General features: G+C 26.0%; 5 protein-coding genes across 5 annotated transcripts; 2 read left to right on the forward strand and 3 right to left on the reverse strand.

Annotated features, from left to right (window-relative positions):
• Positions 1-23: 23 nt before the first annotated feature.
• Positions 24-561, reverse strand: PVVCY_1103860 (actin-depolymerizing factor 2, putative; the record flags this gene model as incomplete). The annotated part of the gene is made up of 2 exons (XM_008625993.1): positions 24-238; positions 345-561. 2 exons carry the CDS (start codon positions 559-561, stop codon positions 24-26), a joined length of 432 nt encoding a protein of 143 aa, XP_008624215.1.
• A 1,032-nt stretch (positions 562-1,593) lies between these two features.
• Positions 1,594-1,998, reverse strand: PVVCY_1103870 (iron-sulfur assembly protein, putative; the record flags this gene model as incomplete). The annotated part of the gene is made up of 1 exon (XM_008625992.1): positions 1,594-1,998. One exon carries the CDS (start codon positions 1,996-1,998, stop codon positions 1,594-1,596), a length of 405 nt encoding a protein of 134 aa, XP_008624214.1.
• A 1,556-nt stretch (positions 1,999-3,554) lies between these two features.
• PVVCY_1103880 (cytochrome c oxidase subunit 2, putative) lies at positions 3,555-4,591 on the forward strand (the record flags this gene model as incomplete). Its single annotated transcript, XM_008625991.2, has 2 exons — positions 3,555-4,186; positions 4,546-4,591. The coding sequence occupies 2 exons, from the start codon at positions 3,555-3,557 to the stop codon at positions 4,589-4,591; spliced, it is 678 nt and encodes a 225-aa protein (XP_008624213.2).
• Positions 4,592-6,057: 1,466 nt separating this feature from the next.
• On the forward strand, positions 6,058-14,180 carry PVVCY_1103890 (conserved Plasmodium protein, unknown function; the record flags this gene model as incomplete). The annotated part of the gene is made up of 2 exons (XM_037634559.1): positions 6,058-6,094; positions 6,379-14,180. The coding sequence occupies 2 exons, from the start codon at positions 6,058-6,060 to the stop codon at positions 14,178-14,180; spliced, it is 7,839 nt and encodes a 2,612-aa protein (XP_037490647.1).
• Positions 14,181-14,867: 687 nt separating this feature from the next.
• On the reverse strand, positions 14,868-15,692 carry PVVCY_1103900 (proliferating cell nuclear antigen 1, putative; the record flags this gene model as incomplete). Its single annotated transcript, XM_008625989.1, has 1 exon — positions 14,868-15,692. The coding sequence occupies one exon, from the start codon at positions 15,690-15,692 to the stop codon at positions 14,868-14,870; it is 825 nt and encodes a 274-aa protein (XP_008624211.1).
• Positions 15,693-16,191: the final 499 nt, after the last annotated feature.

Below are 16,191 nucleotides of genomic sequence, written 5' to 3' on the forward strand. Positions count from 1 at the left end.
ATAGGAGTACATATAATCCCTAATTATGTGTTTAAAATAATACCCTTAAGTTCTTCTTCAAATTCATTTATATCACAAGTAATTTCTAAACTTTTAAAAATTCCATTAATTTTTCTAACTAATGATTCTTTAGATGCAGCATATAACATTTTCTCTTTTGGTTTCGATAAACCTGGTGACCAAAAAATAAAATAGATTCTGTCTCTCAGTACTCCTTCAGGAGTTGGGACAGGCATATCTACAAAAATAGTAAAAGTAAGAGATGAAAAAAGCTGTAATAAATACAATACTATTGTTCTAATATATTTATAAAATACAATCTAATAAATATTTATATATAATACCTGCAATAATATATCTACACTCTGTGCTCTTTAAATTGTTTCTAATGCGCATTATAATATTGTCTAATGATGTTAACTCCATATCATGCTCTAATATATCTACAACAATTTTCTGCAAGTTTTCTATTTTATAAATAATATATTTGTGCAAATGCTTGACTTTCAACCTATTAAACTCGTAAATACATTCGTCGGATACATGAACTCCTGAAACCATTTTGATGCACAAAAACTTATAACTTGGATTTAAATATATTTATCGGTTTGTTATTTATTGTTATTTTTTATGAGGTATCTTTCCTTCAAATCATGCATACGTGCAAGATAGTTATAAAATTAAGACAATTTAATATTTTTATAATTAGAAAAGGAGAAAAGAATAACTTTACTGAATCATAGTAATAATAATCACGATAATAATTACCGTTTTATATTCTTACTAATGTTTCTAAGATTGTAATTATACTTAATATATTAAAATTATTTATGCATATTTTTAGCCCACGTTGAACATTTTTTTATTTCATTTACATAAATAATATATTTCAATAAGCGGCTTATTTTTTTCAAGAATATTATATTGATGCACGCAAATAATACGATTTTAAAATAGTAAGAGATACATGTAAACATGTGCAGAGATATATAAGCATAGACATATAAATAAAAGGAAATTTAGATAAGAAATGTAGGTATAAATATATACAAAACTGGTCATTCAAATACTAGAAAGCTATTTCAAAATAAATTATACAATAACACACTTTTAGAGAAAAAAAGGAAATAAGCAAATGGTCATATTGATTAAATATAATTTAGAGGGGATATAATGGATGACCTAAGTTTGTGATAAAATTGAATATATAAGATAATTTGTAGAGGAATAAAAATATAGAAATATTAATAAGTGTATTTAAAAAATATTCATAATATATAACTTTTCACATTTTAGTACTCGAATTGAAATAAAATTTTATGATAGTTTTGTATTAATTGTAACAAAAATGTGTACATATATTATAATTAGATAAAGAGCTTTTCAAATAATGTATAAATTAATTGGTGGAGTGGAACTATCAATCAGTGAAATTACGAATAGACACCAAAAAATGGAAAAATAAAAATGGAAAATTTTGTAAAAATAATATGTACATTATAATAAATATCAATAATAGACAATTAGTAAAAAAATAAATGATCAAATAATAATATTAATAGCAACGACAAAAAAATAATCAATCACACAAATCTATGCATTTTCGTCGTTATATCTCTCTAACCAATCCATCTGTATATTTTCTAAAATGCCTTCATTGCATCTTCCACTTAGCTTTTTTTGATTTTTATTTACTACAGTATCTATTATCATATTTTCTAATTCTTCAAATCTTAATGTTAATGGATCTACATTTTTATATTCTTCAAAAAGCAAATCTGCTATATCCTCTGAATTTTCCCAGTCTATAGTCATATCATTATCAGTACTATCATTAAAGTACCTTTTATTACTAGAATTTGTCAAATTGAACAAGTCAACACAAAATTTTGTTTTGTGATGTGCAATACTCCTATACATGGAATAATTTTGCTTTATAAAAACATTAGATCTATTCAGAGAGAAATACATAATCTTGTTTACTATTCCTTTTTTCATTTTTGCTATCTACTGTATATGTAATGTGTGTGTGTATTTTCGAAAATAATGGCAAAATGATAATAAAAACGACGTAATGTTGTTAAAAAATCAACTAGTTCAAATGAAAACAGAAGGATTAAACAAGGACAATTAAAAGATGGAAATAAAAATATAATCGATAAAAATTGTAATAATATATTTAACACTTAATAGGAAGTAATTTCAATATCATTTCTTCTTTTCATAAGTTGTATATAATCCCTTACAGTATTCACGGTTTTACCTACATATTTTTGTTTAGTGAGTTTATATTGTTGCATATTTATCTGTAAAATTATATATTCCTTTTTATTTTTAATTAATTACATTTTCAGTATTAATAAGTGAATAATTTGATATTATAATCATATAAATATGTGTTTAATAGACGATGCATATTTAGAAGTGTGAATATAAAAATTGCTATACATTTAAAAAGAAAATGTATATAATGCTTTTCCCATTTTATTATAATAAATTATAATAATTGTTTCGTTAAGGCTATTGGATGTGTGGTGACATATTATAAAAAAATGTATTTCAAAAATATATATATTGTAAATATGTAAAAAATTGTTCTATACTTTATAGGACATGAATGTTAACACCCGAAGAATATACCAATTATAAGGATCGTAGGTCATAGAAACGAAATATATACATGTATAAAAATTAAACCCTATCCTTATGAAAAGCATAAATATACTTTTGTTTGTATGCTATACATATATGTAATGTAAGTTTAATGTATATATTTTTTGTTTGCAAATATTGCACATATAATCTAAAAACCGTCGTTTAAAATATATAATTATTAACCCTAAAGTCAATAAATGCTTTCATATATAAAATGAATAAATTGATAAATAAATAATAAAAAAAATACGTAGGGTAATCTATCCTTTTTAAGCATCATTTATTTATTTTTTTATAGAAAATATAACTTAAATTTGATTAGTAATTGCATAAAGGTATTGTGAAATTAATATGCGTATTTTTATTTTTTGTAATAATTACAATCGAAACAAAAAAATTGCACTATTTTTTTTGGAACAAAGGTGTAATACCAATTTAAACGTACTAATAGGGAAAATAAATAAAATATAAACACAAAAAATATATATATATATATATATTTATTTTGCTAAAATAATAAAAGTATAAATGGATATTATGATATTTGTGTAAAATTATATATATCATATTTTTTATTATACTAAAAAATATTTCAGAAAATGATAATATGATAAATTAGTATAAAACGGCCAAATCAAGCAAACGAATAAAATATTATATACACATGGAATTTATACACTTGCATAATTCAAGAATTTGTTATTTCGATTGTATAAAAATTGATTATAATAATTTTTGCACAAATTATTGTTCACATAATTTTTATATTTTATCTTTGTAATAGTACAGAAAAGCATAATATGTTTTGAGTAAAATAGTATGCATACAGTATTTATCTATATTTGAGTAGCAAATTCAATTATAAATATATTTAATGTTTATCATTTTGGTACTATAAAATGTTTAATCTGAATTCCAAATTATATTTTGGTTTAAGAAATATAAATCAGTTAACTAGTAATCACAAAATTTATTATGCAAACCCAAAGAGAGTATTAAATTTCCCATTCAAATACAATGAATTTACAACTACAAAAAAAGTTATTAACAATAAGATAAAAGATATTCACGACAAAACATATGCCGAAAAAAATGGTCATGGCCATGGAGAACATACAAAGGGATTATACCATCATGTAGACCATCACCATGGGAATCCTCATGATCATTTAACTGAGGATGGAACAAGAAAATCAGAATATGATTTTGATAATTATCATTGGGATGATTATTGGGCAAATGTTCCTAAACAAAACATCATAATTGTGAATGGCCAAAAAATGATTAAAGGAGATGAAACAAAACCAATGGAATATTTATTTAACGTTAGTCAACAAAACATTCCATTTTGGTCTAGAACAAGATTAAATGTATGGGGAAATCACAATTTGGTTTTAAAAGTCGAGTTTTTATTTTTTTGGATCCCAACTCTTATTATTTTTAGTATAGCTATTCCTTGTTTCACAATGCTGTATATGTTAGATGAAATTGTCCATACAACTATGACAGTCAAAGTTATTGGACGACAATGGTAAGATAAATAAAGCATTATCAATAATAATATATGTAATTTTATTAAACTTTGAACGATTAATGAAATGCGCCTCGTTTTTTTGACGGGGAAACCCTATTGTTCATTATAATATGTATTCATATTATAATGTATTAAAATATATAAAAGAACATGTTTATCAATTACATTAATAAGACGGGGTATTGGAAATAGCATTACTATTTCCTTGCACACCTTTTTGCATTTCATATTTACATATAAATGATTTTTTTTTGGTATTTATTGGAACACCATTACCTCATGTGTGAAATATTATATATGTGTATATTTTGTCATTCCTTTATTATTATATAAAAAAATTCATTATTTTTTTTAAGGTATTGGATTTATGAAGTGGAGTCTCCTCCAGAAGATGAAGAATAATTAAGGATATAGTTTTTTGCATTTTTTTTTAATTTTTTTTCCATAGTAATATATTGGCCATTAGTTTTAAATTTATTATTGTGTAATGTTTAAATTACTCCTTATGTTGTATGGAGGCAAATTAATTAAGCATATAAGAATAATTGCACATTATTATATGTACAATATTTTTACTTTACCTTTTTTATGCTATTTTGCATATTTTTTTAGTTTTGCTATTTTTTGCAGCAAAAGACCTGTATTTTACAACTGTATGAAATTTTAACAAATTAATAATAAATAAATGCTGCCCTTAAAAATGGCGAATATATAATTTGAATATGAAATTTTTATTTAAAATATTATAACTTATGAAAATTTTTTAACTATTAAATTCTTCCCTTCCCATTTCTTTTAGTTTTTTGTTTATTTTGGGGATGTAGATGAAATAGAAATAAGCAATATTATATTTACGTAAAAAATATATATATATATATATTAACTTTCTATTATATATTGCCTTGTGTATGTAAACATGTTTATTTGCGTTTATATAATATTATAAAAAATCATAATTAGAGTTATTTAATTTTGCATGTATTGATACTAAAATAAGAAAAATATTAACACATTTTTTTATAGGATATCTCAAAAGAAATAAAAAATTAAATTTAGGGTATTGATGCAATTTTTATTAGATACTTTTTACACCCTAAAAAAAAAAAAATCATCTTAAGCAAATGTTTGTTTGCTAACATTTAATCTTACTATAATACAATTGTTTTATTCTTATTTGATATATTTTCGATGTATTTTCATATGAGCAATATTAATTCTTTTAATTTAGTATTAATTAATTTATGCCGTCACGTTTATTTAATATTTATTTTTTTACTTGTATTTTAATGCATGCATATAAACACACTCAATAATATTGCATATTACAGTATACACCTTACCTTATTACATACACATGGTGTTTTAGTTACATTTTATATATGGGGATTATTTTAGTTTCTAGAATTTATATATTTACACAAAAACTTTACTATTTTATTCTTTTTCATATTTACCTTTTAAGAATATTTTTTTAAAATTATCACCAAAAAAAAGGTTAATTAAAGATCATATCTATTTCTTTTTTCGTATTTAATTAATTTTTCAGCTTTAATGCTGCGTAATTTAATGAAACGCAATTAATGTGTTATATGATAAATAAAATTAAAATTATAATAACAAATTGCTAATTTTCTTAAAGAATGACTCTTATTGATTAAAATAGTTTTTCCTATATTTACACTCAAGAACTAGCAAAAATCAAACAAAAAAAAAGCCCGTGCCGAAACACACATTTTCATTTGGCAACTAGGGATACCTACAAAAGTCACTATAGATAGTTGCTTTCCTTATATAAATATATATAATATTTATACACACATTTATAACAATATTTACAAACTGTTCGTTATTATATTATATCTAAGGAAATGCCAAGAATTCAAGGTAAAAATCACAAAAGTGAATGTAATTAATTTATATGTATAATACTTTCCATATAATATCTTATATTTATCCTGAAAAAAACGATTTAGTTTGAAATAAGATTTCATATATATATGTGCACATTTTTGTTATGATTGAATTAGTAGTATATATCGATAATAAAGACGCCTATATAAATATATGAATTTACTTATTGTATTAATGTTGCATTTATATAATAAAGATAGAAAAAAACTTTAATTTGCATATAGAAATATATTAGAAAATATGATAAATTTTGTTTATATATTCTTTTCCATTTTTAGTGAGAATTGGGTGCGACCCTGGGGTCAGCACAGCTGTTTCTTCTATAGTGCAGCACCAAAACTTCAAACGTATGTTAATGTTTGGTTTAAGGTCATTATCTGATTTTTGCAATCCTACTTCCAAGGCTTATAAAGAAAACGCATATGATGCGTTAAATAGAGGTGCAATACCTTCAATAAATAAGGCAGTGACCAATTATAAGGATGATGATGATATCCTTTATTGCTCAAGTAGAGTATTGTTTGCTATGTCTGACTATTGTTGCTCCGAAAAAGATAATGACGCATTAAACAAATTATTGAACGATGGTGGAATAAATGCTATAACAGAAATTATTAAAACAATTCCAAAGGATCAGGACACGATAAAGAATTGTATGTTATTTATTCAAAATATGAAGGGTATAAGTATCCCGACTGACGGAGAGCTTTCCATTGCTTTATTAAATGTGCTTACATCAGATACATATAATGCAAAGCTTGGAAGCGCAATTGTATCTGCTTTATGCGTTGTATCTAAGTCACCTTCTGGTTCGAAGGCTTTAAGTGATGAAAATGCTCACCATAAATTAATAGATCATTGTTTATCTATTCAAAATATAAATGATGAAACCGCAGAAATAATTGAAGGCTCTTTTGATGTAATTAAAAATTTATCGTCAAATGGATACGTGGTTCCAACAATAATTGAGAAATCCGTTGTAATTTTAGATAAATTTAAATCATTTCCCAGAGTTGTTTCAAAGGGGAGTGATACTATGAAATTAGCTGTTGGCCCAGAACAATTAACTAATTGTTTAAATGTATTAAAAAAAGAAAAACAAGGATCTAAAGAGCATGATTCAGCATTAGAATTATTGAGTTCTCTTTCATATATCTCCTCTATAACAGATAAAATTGTTCAATCAGGAGGTATACCTGTACTTATAGAATTAATAAATAGTGGATTACAACAATATGAAAGTAATCCTGAGAAAATTGGAAGATTAGTATCTGGGGCATCAAGAATGTTAGGAAGAATATCAAATAACCCTTCACATGCTGGAGTCGTATATGATTATGGAGGAATTGCTACGCTTTGTACTGCATTGTCATATTTTCCAAATGATGTAGATTGCGTTAGTGCTATTAGCATTGCATTAATTCCATTTGTATCCCGATCAAATTATGCTAATGAAATAAATAATTATTTATTGTTTGCATCTTTACTTCCTATTTTATATGCCTCCGTTGAATCAATAGATTTAGCAAAATCAAGTATGTCTTGTATTGCAGCCGCATCTATGATTAATGAATTTCATGAACAAATGGTAAATAATCAAGTAATTGAGATCTTATCAACATGCATTCAATATCATTTAACAGACATTGATTATCTTTCTAATGTATTCAGTGTTTATTTCAGATTATCTGATTATATAAAAAAAATAGAACCAATTAATCAGTATGGTGGTATAATTGGCATAGCTAATGGTTTATCCGCAGTTAGTATTGATAGCTCTATATCCGAAATTGGTTTGAAATTATTAAATAAAATGTTAACAGCTTCTGATGCTTTAACTTATTTAAGGAATCCGCAAATCGTCGATTCTGTTTTAACAGTTATGCTAGAAAATGAAAATAAAGAAGTTATAATTCAAGAAGGTACAAAAATTATGGAAAATTTAGCTACTGAAAGTGATTGCCAAAGACATATTTCTAATCTTGAATCAATTATAAATTTAGCTCAATCGAATCCAGATTGTGCTTATAAAACATTAGCTGCTATTTCAGGTTTGTCGAGAATACAATCATTGAAATTAATGTTGGAATCTAAAGGAGCCGATTCTTCTATATATAACGGTATGAAGACATGGATCGAATCACCCAAATTTAATGAACAAACAAAATTAATTAAAGCTGCTTTAAAAACAATAAAGATACTAAAGCTAAATGTATTAAATAAGGTACATGAAGTTATAGCATCAATAGTTGAATTAATGTGTATTGCACAAGTAAAAAGATTAGCAGAAGGAGAAGGACCAGATGATAATATTTTGATCACATCTGCTGAATGCATAAATTATTTAACAGAAGTAAACAAAATTAGCACTGTAGAAATTGTTGAATCAAGTTTAGAAAGCATATTTAAAATGATGAAGAAATATTCTGAATCTCGTTTAACTCAAACAAATTTATTATCAGCTATAAATAACATATTATTAAGTAGTAACATGATATGTGCCGAAGTTTTAGTTAATAAAGGGTATGTAAAACAAATTGTTACGTATATTCATAAAGTTCCTATGTATGTTGATGTACAAATAATTGGTTTTAGTGTTTTAGCAAATATGCTAAAGATTAATAGTGACTCACTAGATGCCATAAAAAAAGCTAATACATTAGTCCCATTACAAAATGCACTAAGAACACATGTAAAAAACATGAAATTAAAAACAACATGTGCACCATTATTAGCTGTTTTAATGCCATTAGACACATTAACACGAGAAATAGAAGAGTTAATAAAATTGTGTAACAAATGCATACAAGGAAATAATCTTTCACAATTACACGCAAATTTAGCTGCATTAAATGAATTATTATTAACGGCTGAATCAAGTAAAATATCTGCACGTTGTAATATAGGGCCAACCCTTAATAATATTGTTGAATGGTTAAAAAACAACCCAGATGTTTATAAAAATGATAATGCAAAAGATTATAGTATTTCTGGTAGGAGTTTATTTGATGCTACTATATCAGAGCTTGCTCATATGTGCACTAATATATCTCAATCGAGAATTGGGCTTGTTCATTTAACAAAAAATAATATGGCTTCATCTTTAGTACAATTATATAATCTTTTAAAAATTCCCGGGGATGAATATACAGAAGAAGCAGTTGCGAATATTTTAGAATCTTTAAGTTTATTATTAAAGCATGATATAGTAAATGTTGACGTAGCAATTGAATTAGGATTAATAGAAAAACTGTGTTATGGAATAAATCATTTTTCAGAGTCTGATGCTGTAATAAAAAGTACATTTAGTTGTTTAGCTTGCATGTGTACAAATGACAAACGTATAAAGCAACTGATTACACATCCTGAATACGACAAGCTTATTTCTGTAATTGTAAATTTAATTGGAAATTCCGAAAAAAATAAGGATTCTAGAATGAATGCAATAAAAGCTTTATATGAGTTATTAAAAACAGAAAAAGACGAAATCACTATAGACATATCTAAAAAAACCCCAATTGTTGATAACTTATTTAAAATAATGGGAGAATATCAAATGGACTTACCAATAATCCAAAACAGCTCAAAATGCTTAGCAACTATAGCAGATCACGTTACTATTGAAGAAAAGATGAAAATCGATAAATATTCGGCTATGAAAATATTAATAGAAAGCTTAGGAAAGAATAAAAATGATGAATCAACTGCCAAAGAAATAATGTCAGTATTAGTTAAATTATGCAGTAGTCATGATAAGCCTCAATTTAAAGAATTAGGTGCTATTGATACAATTTCTGATGTTACTATGATACATGGCAAAAATGAAGAAATATCTAAATTGGGTGGTACACTGTTTTCATATATGGGTGCAGATGAGCAAGTAAAGAAATTAATGAAATTAATATTAGGCGTTAAAGATAGTGATCCTGATGCAGTTCAAAAAATTGATAACTTGACTGGAAAATTAGAATTATTTTTAAGAGCTCCATTAGAAAATCCTGCAGATGCGTTACAATATACAGAAGCTACATTGCAGCAATTAAATACATATTTGGCTTCGAATTTAGAAAATGTTTCATTACAAACAAATATTGCATTAGTTAATAAAAGATTAGTAGATCGTGTAAAGTATGAGTTTGAAGATCAATTAGGTGCCTGGGCCGTTGCATCTGCCGGAATACTAAATCAATATACAGATATGATTACTAATAAAGTGGGATTAAAACATGATAAAATAGTAGCACCTATTTATTCGGTATTAGCAGGGTGCTATATTAACCCTTATACAAAACAATTGATAGCAGATAATTTGTCCCCAGTATTAGTTAATACTTATGAATTATTAGAAGACAATAAAAACAAGCCATCTGTTGTACAAAGTGTTTTTGAATTATTAGAGCAAATAGCTTCTGACGAAGAAGGCTCTAAATTGCTGCATAAAAAATGGAATGGTTCCAAAGGAAATATAGTAGACCAGACATTATCTATTATGAATATTAATAAGTCAAATGATGCTGTATTTATAGCTGGTACTAGATTAATGGGAGCATTAGCAGACACAGCAAATACATCTGAATATATTAGCGATATGAATATTCCTCGTATAGTTGAATCGTGTGAGTTATTAGTAAATGTTGGATCAAGTAAAGATAGAGCATTAGAGTTTATAAAATTAACAGACAAAATGGTATTAGCTAATTTATTAGATGAAAAAATAGCATCGGATGCATTAAAAAAAATTAGTACCTTAATATCTGAAGAGCATTTATCTAATTATCCCGAACAAGATAGAACAAACATCATAAAGGCGTATGCTAACTTATTAAAAGATGCTGCATCTACTGGATTATTTGCGCATGTTCGACAAGCAAACAAATTAGAAGCGATAAATAATTTAGAAAAGTTAATGGAATATGAACAAAATGATGAGGTGAAAGTAGCAATTTTAGAAGCAATAACTGAAATATCTGCATGCGACGCATTTACAGCTTCTAAATTATTAGTATCATTATTACCATCAGTTTTAAAAAATGATCATCAAGATATATTGAATAATAAAAAAATTTCAGATTCATTTTTACAAATGCTAGAAAGAATATTACAAACTGAAGGCATTGGAAGGCAAATATCTACAAACAATGAATTGTATAAAGTATTAAGTGAATTAGAAGAAACAGTTGAAAAGAAAAAAGGAGAACTCGGTGATGAATATGTGAATAATACAAAATTAAGAATAGCTAATATACGTAATGCTATAGAGGATGACAAACCAAAAGAGAAAACATGTAAAGATGTATTTGATATATTTACAGAATATAAAAATAAAGAAATGTCAATAAGTGTTCTTGACGAACCTTCAATAGACGATGACATGAATTTTCTTTTAGGCAAATTAAGAATATATAACAAGGATAACATATCACATACTACAGAAAGAGGAATAGATAATTCATATGGTTATATGGCAATAGAATTATTATGTGAAAGTTCCGACAATATTCAAGAATTAATTAAAAAAGAATTTCATACTAGTGCATTCCATTCTCTTGTTAAACAACCCGAGGAGCATACAAAACATTATGTATGCCGCTCTTTATGTGCCTTTACAAAAGATCCTATAGGTCTAAAACGATTGATTACTGATGTAAAAGATTATGCTAATATAATAAGTAAATCTGTTGGAGATTTGACTGCAAATAATACATTAGGAAAAGAAGATAAAGAAGAATTCTTAATAAATCGTGTATTATTAATTGACAGAACTGCCCATAATCGAAATGTATATGACCATACTAATGCCGTTCGTCATTTAATTGAAATATGGAATCAATATGATCAGGGTTATTATTCCGTTTCATTACTACGTCATGTTTTCCGTGCTATGAGAAAAGTAGTTTCAGATTCCCATGTTCAAACATTATTAGATGCAAATATATTAGTTCGATTAATTAATATTATAAATAGTTTAGAAACGGACAAAATATTATATCCAGATGTCTTGTTTTTAATTGGAAGTTTAGCTATAGTTAAAGAAATAAAAACACAAATTGGAGAATTAAAGGGTATCCATGCATGCGTTTCTTTATTATTAAGATATATAAATGTAGAAGGTATGGAACCGACTATAACAAATTGTTGTTTAGCATTAGCTAATATGTGTATTGATCATAAAGAAAATAGCAGTATATTTTCTTCTTTAAAAGGCCCAGATATTAATGTTAGAATCCTAAAAGAATATAGATCGAATTTCGATGTAGTAAATGGTGCATCTGTTTTACTTTGTAATATATTATTTCGAAATGAAGAAATGAAGAAGACATATGGTGGTAATGGCGCACCAGGCGAATTAGTAGAATGCCTAAGAAACTACGATGGTAGTGATAATAAGAATGCTGTTAGATGCATTGAAAGTATATTTAAAGCGATATCCAATTTATCTTTATATACTGCAAATATAAAGCAATTTTTAGATACACAAATAGAAGTTTCTTATCAATCATGGCTTAACAAATTAAATGAATCATTTCCCGATGCAGAATTAGAAACAGGTTTACGAACATTATCTAATTTAGTTATGGAAAATGAAGAAATAAATATGAGAAAATTCGGAGTTACATTAATACCTGTATTAAACGTATTAAAACAAAATAGAGAAAACACAAAGGTCATATTTTTCTTATTAGATATACTATGTTCTTTATGTCGACTTAGTGACAATGCAAAATTATTTGCAGACAATTATGGTATAGAAACAACAATTAATGCAATACAATTATATGATTATGATATTAGTTTATTAACACTAGCTATTCATTTATTAAGTAATCAATGCAAAATAGAATCAAGTTTACCATTATTAATTAAAGCTGATGCATTTAGTATATTAATTAGTTGTATAGAAGCTGAAACAGAAGACTTTGAAGTAACAGAATTAGTAGTATCATCATTAAGGTGCACACGACGTTTAATACAATCAGAAGAGTTAGCATATGAATTTTGTAATTGCGGTGGTATACCTACTATAGCAAATTTGATAACTAAATCTGTTAAAAAATCAATTGTAATTTTAGAAGCATTACGTATATTATTATGTGTATTATATTATACAAAAAATGTCGAAGGTGTAGTTAATGAATATTCTGAAGAAGACGAAGAATTATTTAATGCTAGATTAGGTGGATGGTATAATATAAGTATGGATAAAGAAATGATAGATGCAATATTGCAATCTGTTTTAACATGCTCAAATGATGAAAATCATCAAAAGCAATTGAGATTACAGAAAGTAGCTCTTGGTTTATTAGCTTATTTTGCATATCATAGATTAGGTATTATTTCTATGACAGCATCTGGTTTTGATACTCTGGCTAAAAACAATTTAAATAATTTTGGTGGTGATCCAATAATTATGCAATTGCTGTCTATATGTATAGATAACATTGCGATAAATTCAGCAGAAATATACGATATGACAATTACAAGGGATATTGTAAAATCGTTTAAAACATCTCTATCTAAAATGCAAAATAAAAAAGAAATTAAGCAAATTGTACAAAGCGTTGAAAAAACATTAGAAGCAATGAGTTCAGATGGGGATCCTTTAGATACATTTAAAGATACTTTATTAACTTTTGATTTTAGTTTATCAGAATTTGATAAAGACCCATATGTTAATGGTGTGCATGATTTACCTCAAAATATTAAAGAAACTTTGAGAACAGGTGGCCAATATAAAATATACCATAAAAGTGAGAAAAGAACATTGTTCAAATGGAAAGCTAGCCAAGATCTAGGAACCTTAGAATGGACAATAGGAGAGAATGCAGATCGTATATTTAAAATATCAGTAGTGCGTATTAAAAATATATCCAAAGGATTAGTACATCCTTTGTTAAAAGCAGCTAATAAATATGAGCCTAGAAAAGTTAATTCAAAAGTAGTATTATGTGTTTATGGGCCCCCTACTGAAGATTTTCCAGAGGGCCTAGAGTTGCCAATAAAAACAAAATCAAACAAAGAAAGAGATGCCTTCGCCGACCTATTAATTCTTTGGCGAGATGCTGCTAGTTACAACTATTAATCGTATGGAAAATAATATTTATACACGCATGCGTTCAAGGGAGAAAATTATCCCTCATATCAATAACGTCCATATGTACATATATGTTTGTGTATTTTTTCTTTTGAATCATCACAAGCATTTATAAAGCATGATTATAATTGAATTTTTTTAAATTCAATATGTACCTATATTGCTTGAGTAATGTAGTTATTTTTATATATGTGCTTATTTATTTTTTTTTCCTATTGTATTTTTCCGCTTTTACAAGCAAGTGAAACACCGTTTTAAAAATAGTGTAAGAACCCTCTTATCATTTATTCAATTATTTAACCTCACTAAAAGAAAGAACACTTATATGTATAGCACATGCTCAAAGTTTGACCTATGGTTTTGATGGCATAATTGCAATTAAAAAATTGACGATGATTTTTTTTTAAAAGCTTAAAGTGTTATCAATGAAAATGAAAATTTCGTTACATTTGATATACATCCATAAATATATGTATGTATGGCATTGTTTTGAGGCACGCTAAAAAGATACTTTTAGTAAACACTCATATATAGTAAATAATGTATTGTACATATATACATAAGTCATTAATTTATCTTTTTAATGAAATTACTCAAAAAAATGAGAGGAAAAATATGTGTACATTATAATAATGATATTCGCTAAAAATAAGAGCCATATAGGAATCCCTAAGTTTAGTCTTTATTGTCCATATCATCATCCATTTTAGGTGCTAAGAAAAATTTAATGAATCCAACTTTTAAAGCATCGGAATCTGGAGATGTATCTTTTATTTCATATTTAAATTCAATTGGTCGGCTATCACTTAAGCCTAAGATAACTACATCAGATAGGATAGAAGATTTGGAAAATAAGTTTAAGTATTTTATAGCAAAAGATTGTTTAATTTTTTTTTTGGATTTAATTGTAACACCAACGTCATCTTCACTTGTTGATTCTCTTGGCTTTAATGCAACTTCTGCATCTCCTACTAAACCCTTTGTCGTAAATTTAATGCTATTTGAATCGATTTCAATAAATACTGTATCTGAAAACTCTGATAAGTTCCTAAAAATGTTAGTTAGTTCTCTACTGCTTAATTCAACTTCTGCATCAAACCCTTCATCACAATCTGGAATGTTTAATGAATCAAGTTCAATGGACATTAATTTTAATGAAAAGTTAGTTACTTTATCTTCTTTATTATTTTCAAATACAAAATTAAGATTGTCTTCATCATCTTTGCTGGAAATAACTACAGATTCGTTAATACCACATAATTTGAAAACTTTATTTAGTGAAGCAATATTGACACCTAAAACTCTCTCACGATCACATCTGTAGTGAGAAAAGCCAGAATCCACTAAATGCAAACTAACTAAAGATACATGGTTTCCATCTAATGCTTGTAATTTTAATCCATTTTCATCGGCATCAATATTTGCATCATTCACTAAATCCTTGATACATTCGAATAATTTTTTTAAAATAGATGCGTTATTTAATTTTGCCTCCAACATTTTTGCTTATTGTAGATTTAATGCTGCTATAGCTTTAATATTAACGATAATTTTATTTTATTAAATATGTATATTTATTATATATACTTATGATCATATATGTACCTATATTAACGATAACACACCCTTCATATATTTATGTTTACACTTTTTATTTATTGAATTATTTTTTAATAGTATGTTTTCTCTTATTTTAACTCGTATTATATTTTATTTACTTATTATTTAAATATAATATTATACTAATTTATTAGGGTGTAAAATAATTTTATTATGTTCCTTTTAATATTGTAATAAGTTTTTTTAAAAGGTTAACGTGTTATTATGAATGAATTTATTTAAGTTATATGATTTTTTGACGTAAAATAAATAAAATAAAAAGAAAGCATATGTGCAAGAATAAAATAGGACTCAATTATCACATAATCGCCATGGGAACGAAAAAAAACGATTTTTTTTAAATTAATTTCTTGTAGTATAAAAATGTTAATGTGTAACT

Source organism: Plasmodium vinckei, assembly GCF_900681995.1.
Source record: "Plasmodium vinckei vinckei genome assembly, chromosome: PVVCY_11".
NCBI classification, from domain to species: Eukaryota; Apicomplexa; class Aconoidasida; order Haemosporida; family Plasmodiidae; genus Plasmodium; species Plasmodium vinckei.